The sequence below is a fragment of the Apaloderma vittatum genome, unplaced genomic scaffold (assembly GCF_000703405.1).
Source record: "Apaloderma vittatum isolate BGI_N311 unplaced genomic scaffold, ASM70340v1 Scaffold32017, whole genome shotgun sequence".
Lineage (NCBI taxonomy): Eukaryota > Metazoa > Chordata > Aves > Trogoniformes > Trogonidae > Apaloderma > Apaloderma vittatum.
The window spans coordinates 4,366-15,865 of record NW_009725062.1 but is presented as its reverse complement, the minus strand read 5'-3'; the positions used below and the strand labels follow the sequence as shown (position 1 = coordinate 15,865).

At 43.2% G+C, this 11,500-nt stretch overlaps 1 protein-coding gene across 1 annotated transcript; it reads left to right on the top strand.

Annotated features, from left to right (window-relative positions):
• The first annotated feature begins 54 nt into the window (after window positions 1–54).
• SUGP2 (SURP and G patch domain containing 2) lies at window positions 55–10,526 on the top strand. The gene is given in 12 exon segments (XM_009872770.1): window positions 55–169; window positions 1,326–1,678; window positions 1,724–3,022; window positions 3,755–3,773; window positions 3,907–4,024; window positions 4,719–5,227; window positions 5,395–5,506; window positions 5,603–5,817; window positions 5,995–6,111; window positions 6,976–7,040; window positions 7,583–7,719; window positions 10,406–10,526. Coding segments are annotated over 12 exon segments (3,180 nt in total).
• Window positions 10,527–11,500: the final 974 nt, after the last annotated feature.

The following is an 11,500-nucleotide window of genomic DNA, read 5'->3' as shown; positions in this document are numbered from 1 at the left end:
TCCCCGGTGCCCCCGGTGAGGGCCGGCTTTGTGCTGTTTTGCTACAGGATAAAAATGGCCTCTCGGCGGATCACACGGGAGACGTTTGGTGCTGTGGTGCAGGACAAAGTTAAAAGGTACCGCATGGACCGGGGTGACGCGGTCGAGGACACGATCCATCATTTCAAAGGTAACGGAACCCGGGTGCGATGGGCCCGCCCGGGCGGTCCCAGCTCTTGTGGTAACACCCATCTGCAATTTCTTGCCTTCCCTAAAGCGTGGACCCATGCTGGTGTTTTTCCACATCCATTTTTATTTAAGAGGCGAACGGCTTGGCATGACTGATGGCGTTTTCGTTGGGGAATGCAAATTCTAAGAAAAGAAACCGAATTTCAAACAAAGGAATTCTGTTCAGGCTGCATCAGTGTGGGTCCAATTTCAGGGAGGTCTCTAGAGACAGTCGCTGCAGGATGGAATTCTGCCGATGTACGATAAGTTAAATAGATGTAGAAGCGCGTTTGAAGCCTTCGGGTCGTTGTATTTCATGTTATTTTTGGAGAAATGGCTAGAACCAGGTCGTTAACCTCACAAATGTATACAAAACATGATCTGCACATTCTTTTATCTTCTAAATTTGATATGTAAAATGTCCAGAAAAAGTGACTTTGATTACATTCATAGGAAATTGAGAGTTTTAAAATGAGATCTGGTTTCTTTTCTTAAAGTCGTATAAGCTTCAAAGAAATCATTTATTTTAAATACTTAATTTGTTCACTTATACTTTCTGGATTTGACTACTGGAATTGGGGAATAGGGATTCTTGGATACTTTGCAGGGAACGTTAGTATTTCTGGCTTTAATGTTATCTTAGATAGTTATGCGTGAGTTGGTAGAAAACAGATCTTCTGGTCAGCTGTGGAGTCCTGACATTCAGTGTGGGAGCAGAAAGTGCGTGCTCTTGATATTGTTACATCTGAGAATTCTGAGTAGGAGCATTAAGAGCACAACATTAGCAGCTTCCTAGACTGAGAAAGCTGTGAGCAAGTAGAAAATGGGATTTATAGTAGAACTTATGTTTCAGCTTTAGTGAGAGTAGAATTTTTAATAAATAAATTGTTCTGGTATGTGTGTTTGGGCACTGTTAATCATCTGTTGCTTTTTGCTTGTTATGAATTATTCAGTGCACGTAAGAAAGCAAATGGGAATGTCCTGAAGTTGGATATATGCGCTGTTCTTCAAAAGTTTTGGTGTGTTGACCCTTGTAATTGTCTGTAAATAGGTTTATTAATTGTTTTTCTTAACTGTACTTGCGGCGCATTGGCATATTTGTGTTTTTACCATTATAGCTCATTCAAGGCCAGTCCCAAGACCGAGATACGAAGAGAGTTTTCACGACGATGGACGATTTGCTCCTGACAACACCCAGCACCATCCACACGATGACTGGAGTGAAGACCTCAGAGACGACTACCCGGGACCTTCTTACAGATCTGCTAGTCCTCTCATAAGGAAAGATAACTACTACCACGAACAGTACGGCCGTCCAGCAGCTCGTGACGCAGAATTTGGCCGCCCGGCTTCCCACAACCGGGAGTATGGGCGGCCAGCTTCCCACAACCGGGAGTATGGGCGGCCAACTTCGCACGACCGGGAGTACGGGCGCCCGGCAGCTCAAGACCGGGAGTACGGGCGCCCAGCAGCTTCCCACGACCGAGAGTACGGCCGCCCGGCTTCCCACGATCAGGAGTATGGGGGCCTGGCTTCTCATGACCAGGACTACGGCCCTCCTGACTCCTGGGAATCCACTGGACCACACGAAGGTGACTTCAGTTCTTCAGAGATTTTAGGCGATTTCAGGTCGCCGGGCCTCATGGAAGATGAATACGGCAACGTGGAAAATCAGGAGTACGACGTGGACTTTGGAATTCAGTCGGACAGCGAGTTCCGGCCCCCGATACGGAGGGGCAGCCTTGGCAGGGGAAGGGCTCTGCGAGGGAAGCGTATCGCGAGGGGAGCTCTGAAAACTAAAGTGTTCAAAGCAGATATCAAAACTCCCCTAAAGAAGTGGAACACTAAAAAACTTCCGCCAGGCCCTGACCAGAAGCCGGCTGTGCCACCCGATCAAATGCCAGAAACTGCTGAACAGCCCAACCAGAGGCCGGTGGCCGTCCAGCGCCCTAATCAAAAGTTACCTCCGCGACCTAACCAGAGGCCGACTATAATGACCCAGAGACCTATTCTCAGGCTCCCGAAGCCCGCACACGTTTTCCGAAATCTCAGTTTCGACCTTGTGGACAAATCGGATATTTTTTCGACGTTTGGAATAGAAATTATAAAGTGGGCTGGGTTTCACGCCATCAAAAACGACGTGGAATTTTCCCGGCTCTTCGGTGCTCTCTTTGAGCTAGAGACAGAAACCTGTGCAAAAATGCTCGCTTCCTTCAAATGCTCCTTAAAGCCAGAACACAGAGATTATTGTTTCTTTACTATCAAGAGTTTACAACATGCCGCTCTGAAAACTCCTAAAGTGGACAATGAGTTTTTAAATATGCTCTTGGACAAGGGCGCTGTGAAAACAAAGAACTGCTTCTTTGAAATAATAAAACCTTTTGATAAGTACATAATGAGGCTACAAGACCGCCTCCTCAAAGGTGTGACGCCGCTGCTTATGGCCTGCAACGCTTACGAGTTGAGCATTAAGACGAGCGGGTTTGGCAATCCGAGAGAAATGGCAAGCGCTTTCGAGACCACCGTTTCTCTTTGTCGTAAGTCTTTAGCCCTTCTGGGTCAGACCTTCGCACTAGCGTCTGTTTTTAGGCAAGAGAAAATACTTGAAGCCGTAGGGCTCCAGGAAATGGCTCCAGCACCGACACTATTCCCAAACTTTGATGATTCAACCTTGTTTGGAAGAGAGTACATTGAAAACCTGAAGGCCTGGTTGGAGAAGAGTGGATATCCAATTCAGATGAAAAAAACAGAACTAGAGTCCACAGCCCAGCTTAAAAAACCTGCTCCTGACACAACAGTTACAAGTAAGTGACCTGTTGTAAGATATTTTACAGTATGTCATTTCTTGATTATCTTAATTTTTATGGTTTCATTAGGTCAGAAATTCCTAGTTCTGGAAATTCCATGTAAATCCCTGGCAGTGCCGAGGCATGTAGTAGATGCTATTTGTCATAGCAATTGCTTTCAGCTTTGTGGAAGAAATCCCCTCTGCTGCACGTGCTTACACTTTAAATTTAGGATTGTCACCTTGTGCGTTTGGCTGCTTCAGCTGCCCTACCCGCCAGCTGCACAACTTCGAGGTAGCGAGGCCAGGACCACAGCTGTAACTGGCTACGTCACGGAGTAAGTATTTACACATAAGTGAAGTCAGAGATGTTACTGTTATGGCTTTTATCAGACTCAGCTGTTTATGTGCTCCCATCCCTAGGAACGCCGTCTCCTCTGCTCATTAGGCTGTCTAGCTCGTCCTCTCTAAAGCGTTCCTACTCGTTCCTGTACTCATCACTTCAACTTCAGATCCTTTCGCAGCGAGATCTTGCGGCGCTGACACTGAATGGCTAAAAATTTGGAACCGGCGCCTTCTTCAGAGCAGTGTTCAGATACACTGATTTTACACAAAGTCCTTTTGGTGCAGTCAGTGCCATTTAAAGGATGGCTTAACCTGCCCAGGATGGCAAAGGAGAAGTTTCTTAAACTTAAGTGCTTCTCATGATAAGCTGTTCTAGAATCTAAGTTGACTTGAGGAAACACTCAGGAAGCTTCTGAGGTTTCCTTAACTTATTCTAGTGTTAAGTGCAGCCTTTTTTATATTAATCCATTGAAAAAATTGCAAATGTCAATGTGTCAGAGAATAAAGAAGACAACATATTGGTACATCGGTACGATAATACAATGACTGACTTTTATTTCCTCCTACAGCCCCACAGCGAGCGGATCGGAAAGTTGTAGAGACAATTGAACAGCTCGTGAATAGCATTGTTTCGGGAACCTTGTCTGCCAAAGAGAGAAGTGCTCAAAAGAACTGTCCTGAATATTGGTAAGCGTGTTTGAACAGTATGTTGTAATACTGCTGTCTGCTGAAGATATTTGGAATACATTTAATTAAATTCAGGATTTCATTCAATGGGCGTGAGATCAAAGCCTATTGTATATTTAATCAGACTCCTTTGGAAATGTTTCCTAGGCTAATTATACTTCCTGATATCCCTGGAAATTGTCCTGTTGCTTCTGTTTTTTTCTGGCAGATCGTGTTCCTTTTGATCTGTCAATAATGACTGCGTGTCAATCCAAATACAAGAAGTTAAAAGCAATTTACATTTACGAGATGAAAATAGTAAGCAAATAAACACACAGTAAGGTAACAGACGTAGGGATTAGTGTTCTGTGAATAATGTCGGGAGAGGAAAGCTGAGAGGCTTCCAAGTGTAATGATCTTTTAATATGACAGTATCTCTTCATGTGTGAATTGCAGCATAGCTGATTAATTACTCGCCAAATGATTTATGTCAAAACCCTTCCTCATTTATTTGCTTGGCACACTTTGCTCACTGCTTTAGAAGTGGAGTTGGCTGTTATTCCAAGAAAAACCTGTGCAGGCTAACGTTCATGTGGCAACTTGTGTGTCCCCCTGGAAAAAAGGGTCGATTGCTGCTGACTTTCTGATCGCAGGGTTTGAGATCAGTTGTGCTTTCAGTTGAGGCTTTTATTTTTATCTGTATGATTTTATTTAGGTTCTTGTCTGATGAAGATAGTCTGGAATACAAGTATTACAGGCTGAAGTTATCGGAGATGCAAAGGCGGACGTCGTCTGGAAAGGAAGCAGGTGGCAAGGGCACAACACTAGAAGAATCTGCGACAGAATCGGTGAGGGCCATGCTGTATGCCAGGAAAGTCGCAAGTATTAAGAGGAGGCTGTTTAAAAGGAAAAGGCTTGGAATTGTCACCCAACGTGCTGTTCGAGGAAGGAAAGTGAGGAGAGCAACCATAGGGACCCAAACCGTGCTTTCAGCTGGGACGGTGCTGAAGCACCAAGACAAGCATCTTCAAGCTTCGGTCCAGTCAAAGTCTTCCGGATCAGAAACCAGCCCGGCGGAGAAGGATTCTTCCCTTGACGCAACCTCATCCTCACATGGTGCCACCAGTTCGGAGCTCTCCCTGCCAGCGGAAGAAAAGGCGGATTCTGAGGATTTATTGGCACCACCTGAACTTTTCCCACCGTTGTCCTCTCAGTTCCCTGATGGTAAGTGAAGATTCAAGATCTGATTTTAAATTGAATGAGAAAAGAATCGCACAGAATGTTCTGCTGGAAACTTACGTCATTTCTTTTGCTGAAGCAGATACTTCTCAACTGTCTTGACCCCTCAGTGATGCAGAAGCGATAGTTAATGAGCGTTTTGTTTCTTGCAGTGGATGCTAAAACAATGGAAACTGCGGAGAAGCTTGCCAAGTTTGTTGCTCAGGTAGGACCAGAAATTGAGCAGTTCAGCATAGACAACAGTGCGGATAACCCAGACCTTTGGTGAGTAACCTCCACATTTGTTTGTCTGTGTATCTGGGCCGATAAGAAAATTCCAAATGCTCAAGCAGATCTCTTCCTGATGTTACTTTTGCTCAGGTTTCTACAGGATCGAAACAGTTCCGCTTTCAAATTTTACCGAATGAAAGTCTACGAGTGGTGTCCATCTATTAACTTCAGTGCTGTGTCGGAAGCAACTGATGCAGGGGAAGGTGCTAAACCTGAAGGGAGTAATTTGGATATTTCGGAAGAGGAGGAGGACGAAGAAGAAGAAGAGGAAGAAGATAATGAGGAGGAAGCTGAGTTTGAGGAGGATATCTCCCAGCCTTTGGAAGAAATGGAAATGGAGCGAGAAGAGGATGACATGTCAGCAGGTAGAAGTGTGGAAAACCTAGCTGAAGAGATGATTTCCAAAACAGGAGAGGAAATTTCAGCAGGTGACATGCAGCTAGCCACATCATCTGATGGTCCTATACCAAATCTGTCGACACAGGCATCAACTCCCGCTCCTGGTACCCTATTTCCTCGCAAACGAATCAGCAGCAAGTCTCTGAAAGTTGGTATGATTCCTGCATCTAAAAGGATCTGCCTCATAGAAGAACCAAAAGGTGAGTGCTGCTTTAAAGAGATCCTCTTGGTATCAGTACAGAATTCCTGATTTATTTTTTTAATGTAACTGACTGTTACTGGCTCAAAGAATTACATTTCTTTAATTCTAAAATGTGTACAATATTCAATTTAAGGCTTTGGTCAGCAGACAAAGGAGATTCTGAATAAAGTTTTTGTATGACAGTGCAATAGCAAAGTTTGCATCAAATGTCATCTGTCAAATATTCTCTAGGTATACGTGAATGTTATCCTCTCTCTGCTGCTTAAAATCTCACAGTAGTGTTCTCTGCAGGGTTTTTTTATCAGTGAATGGAAGGTTTAACCGACTTGAGCGTAGCGCTAGTGTTTGACTCCAGAGAGACTTTGGCTCGATCTGTCAAATTTTGTCAGATGGCCACAGCGGGGGTGGGTCATGATATTCTAAGAACTGAGAGATAAGTAGCTTAAAACTGATTATACGCAGCTCTGCAGCTCCTTTAACAAGTGTCTTGTCTTTGCATAATGAGTTTTATTGGTGAAGGTTGTCCTTTGCGATATGAAAATGATAAACAGTAACCTCATTTGAGTCCAGTCTGAATTTTCTGTCGGAGTATTACAGAAGCTCAGGGAAAGGAAAGACCTAAAGTCCTTATCCGTACTGCTGGCGTGATGGCCCAAAATGAAATACATGCATGTACTAATCACCTTTTTTTGGGAAAGCCTACCATTTCTTTACTTTTTTTAAAAAAAACATGATCTTTCTTGTTGATTCCATTTATAGGCTAAGGCATTGAGTTAGAGTCCCACTTGAGATGTGCTTTTGGGGTGCTGTGTGAGAATTGTTTCTCTTTACAGCTGAATTTTGTCTTTGATTTGACTTGCAGTGCATGAACCTGTCAGAATTGCTTATGACAGGCCTCGTGGTTGCCCAGTTACAAAGAAAAAGAAGGTAAAGAACTCTTGCCATTGCACTCTGAGAATCCACTGTCTGTATAAGAGACGGCCTCTGAAAATGTGTCAAAGACTTGGCTAAACCTGAGGAGGCCGTGGCTTCTGTTGTCTTTTAAATACTTGTGTCAAAATTGAACAATAAGTCAGTGCGTTGCTGTCTGGAAAATATGTTGTAATTTTCCAAAATGGGTGAGCTGTTACTTGACTGCTTCTCTATTTGTAAGAGGGATTCAGTCATCGGGTCACTAAAAAATATAACCACCTTTAAAATCTGAAGGTGTGTTCTTTGCTATTTTAATAATGGAGTTGAATGGTTTGAGAACCTCAAATATATGTTTATTTTTTTGAACTGGCAAAGCAGGTACTTACCCTTGGATAGACTTTTTTCTGTGTAGTTAGTGAAGTGCTTCTTAGAAGATATTTTTGTATAGCCAGAAATTCAAACACAATTTAGAGGGGGTGGGATTTGAGGGATTTTTTAATACATGATCTCTCTGTCTAACAAAAAAACCCCAACCCTTTGGTTTTTCCTCTCCATAGAAACCAAAAGATTTAGAATTTTCACACAAGAAACTGACAAACAGGAACGTGGGTTTCCAGATGCTTCAGAAGATGGGCTGGCAAGAAGGACATGGCCTTGGCACACGAGGAAAAGGAATCAGAGAGCCTGTAAAAGTGTATGTAAGGGGAACACGCTACAGAAATGTGACAGCTCTGCAAAAGGCTGGGATTTTAAATAGTGACTGTGTTTATCTAACCCACCTGTGGTGTGGCCAGGCCAGTGTTTCATTTCCCTCTTGGCTGTGGCCTCTGGCCTCAGCAAAGCTGAGCGTGGAGACTTCACGCGTTTTTCTGGCCAGGCTGGACAAATTCTGGTCTGGAACGTGGCAGTTGCTTGCCATCTTGACGTTTAGGAATGTCATACGCAGTTACTCCCAGGTTTAGGCAGCAAATTTCTTTTCACTCTAATTATGTGATTCATTCCGCTGCACACGGAAAGAGGTAAGTGCGTCTGCCAAAAGGTAAGTGTGCTTCTTCCTTTAAAACACCCTTCTGGGTCTGAATCTTCATTTTGTCTTTTAAAGTTGCTGCTTCCAGTGTCCACTGCTGCCAGCCCAGAAAATGGATAATACCTCCTTCAGCTCCCAGACTGAATGAGGAAGCAGAAACTATTTATTTCTCTCTGAACCCATATAACAAGGTTTCCAGTCGACACACATAGCCTGTGGTTTAACAGTCTTCTTTCTCCAGGGGTTTCGATGTTCCCTTCGAGCCTTGGACGCTGCTGGTCATTTCAGTTGGTGGGATGCTTTTGGCTGTTTGCTTCTTTTTCCTTAGCGCTCCCCGTGGTCCGGTGGCCATCGCAGTGTTCTCTGTAGGTCCTTCTTCAGCAGCAGATGGGACAGTGAGAAAGCAGCTTGCCTCACCTGGAACTCTCTTGTGTTCACCAGTGTTAGAACCTTGGTTCTTAACCTCAAAACTTGTTGGGACCAAACACACGAGTAATGTTTTTCTGTTTGTTTCTGTAGCTCCTGGCAGAAGTTCCACAGCACAGATCATCATCAGCTGTTTAATTGTCTCTGATCTGACAGTTAGGCCACCACATTCTAAAAGTTTCTGTCTTTAAGACCTGCATTTTTAATAGGTGAAAGTATAGTTTTCCCAGCTTGAGTCCATTGCTGTGTCACCCTTGTAAAGACACCCAGCAAAGAGTAGTGAAGAACTGCTTTCTGTGCCTCTTGCAAAAACTTGCTGACCTTTTCTGTGATGCAGCGAGAACTCCCTGTTACCGATTACGTTCATGGTGTGCTCCTCTCTTCACTTTCCCATCAAAGTGATTCTTTGGACGTTACTTTGAGATGATCTCAGGGTGAAACCAGTGCAATTTAACATTTGGCTTTCTCTTGTCCAGGGCTTTGGGTCTTTTATTTTTCCTTTTAGTCATGTGTAGCCTCTACTTTTTCCTCCCCTTTTGAAAACTACCAGGCAGAACCTTGCTATGGGATAGTGGGACAGACCCTCTTCTGAGTAATTATCTCATGTCTTTGATTATTGTTTTTTTTATTCTGAAAGTAATCTAGAAGAGGAACTGTGGTGTAAACAGAAAGAAAAATCTTCTTGTTTGGAAGCATGAAGCAGCTGTTGTGTAATGGAAAAGGCAAATGAAGAGAGTCTGCTTCAAACAGGCCATACCATAAAAGATGAAAAATGCAAAGCTTTGGCAGGTCTTTTATGCGACTTGACTTTTAACCATAATTTAAAATGTAACGTAACTTGATCATACAGGTGCCGAGTCAGACTTTGTACCATTCAGAAGGAAAAACAGCATCCAAGGTTTCTGCTGTGGGCTGTAAAGTTGAATTTGCTTTTTAGAGTCTGTGAATATTAGTTTAGAATTGTGCAACAACCTACTTGGCTTAAGTGGGCCTATTATTCCAGAAATTGGATGAGAATCATATTTTCTTTATTCTATTAAAGGTCCTCAGATTCTACTCCGATAGCACAGCAATCTTAGTTTCGGTACATGAGGCAATCTAAAATTTTCTTACTCCATATAATGAAATCTTTAACAAATAATACTTGAGTGCTGACCGGGAGGATAAAACTGTCGCAGAGGATCGCTTCTGTGGCAGAGGTTTCATGAATCCTAGCTTTGTACTGCCTGAATTCTGTGCATGCAGGCTGGAGAATGCGATGGCTTTTAATTATTTGTATCTCTGCGTTCTTGTGGGTCATCCTCTCCATGGGCTTCCAGGGCAGAAAGTTGGTTTTAGACTGAGGCCTGTCTGCTCCTGTCGGCATGAAGAGAGAGGAGTTAATGACTCCTTTTTCTTGGAAGGGCAGGACCTCCAGGTTTTGTCTGTGGTGTGTGTCCTACGAGACTTCACCTTGCTCTGGGTGCTAGCAATCTTAAGCGAGCAGCATTATGTTCCCTCAGCAAATATTTCGTCTTTTATCCAGAGTTGTGTGGCGTTTCCTACTCATTCCTCAAAGTCTCTGACTTGTGTCGTTTTTGAAATGTAAGAAGCAAAGTGATTTTTTGGTCATCTTTTCACTGGACGATCCTTGCCATGAATAACGTGGTTAAAGTTCATGCAAGAATTGGATCCGTTCGATGACTGTATCTTCGGTATCTCTCTTAATACCACGGGAGCGTTTTCTTCGGTGGGCGTTTGCATGTGGAATGGGAGGTGGGAACTGGTTCAGAGCTGATGCGGTACGCCAGGTGCCAAGCCTCCGCCCCCCTTCTCCCCCGAATGAAGCAGAATTGTGTCTGTGTTGGAAGCTATTGTTTTGATCTCTTCTGCACGTTGTCAAATGTAACAGAAACAGAGTGTTCTAACTATTCATTTTACTCCCTAGGGGTGCTACCTCTGCAGGGGAGGGCTTGGGTGTTGCAGGGGAAGAAAATAAAGAAGATGCATTTGATGTTTTCCGTCAAAGAATGATACAAATGTACAGGCAGAAAAGAGCAAGTAAATAGGTATGTGCAATGGACACGTCTGGTTTATGAATTCCTGCAAACATTAAAATACCAGGGCTTTTTAAGTCTTCCTTTACCGAGAAAATATTCCCGTTTCCATGAATATATCTGGCTTCTTAACGTTTCATGAGAATCCAGACCTACGTTGAACTGCTTTGAACTGCTGAATTACCCCAAATCTTACTTTCTAGGTTTGACATAAGAGACTCGCTCGCTAGAAAGTGCACGGATATGCAAAGGCTGCTGGGTGAAAGATCTTCGGCAGAGTATGCCAGTATGAAGAACACTTTGTTCTGTGGTAGTGGACTTGAATACTAACGTATTAAAACATTTTCCAAGATTCGAGTTAGTCTTGTATTTAATTGTGCAAGCTAACAACTTGGATGTCATCTTCTGAGGAAGAAACAACTAATTTTGTTCTCGGAAGTGCCTGCTTACCTCTCTCTCTGGCCAAGTTTGCCTGTTTTGTGATGAGATGGCTTACCAAAAAAACCTGAATAAGCAACATGAAAAATAGGATTAGCCTGGTTGGCTCTGATCCTTTCTGAAGCCAAGAATCTTCTCAAATTCAGATCTTCTTGCGAGGCAGTTCAGATTTTTTTTTTTTTTTATTTAACTACATTTTGTGATGGGCTAAACTTCTGATCTACTTCTGGAGGCTGCATAAAGCAGTTTCCTTTCCTCCATATACCAATTTTAAGAAGAGTCTCTACCCCTGTGCTCATTTTATATAGGAGTCTAGACTTTAAGTGTAGGATGAATAACTGAGTTCATCCAAGTGTTGAGAACACTAAACTCTTCCTTGAAAATCTCGGCTGCTGAGGTTTCTCAGTGTAACAAACAACCAGTACATATTTTAAGTGTACTTTCTGTTTGACACAAATTTGCAGTTCTTCTCCAACAAATTCTTGGCTAATTTGTTACCTTCGCAAAGAAGTGTAAGCCATGAGCAGGCACAGTTCATGTGTCTGCAG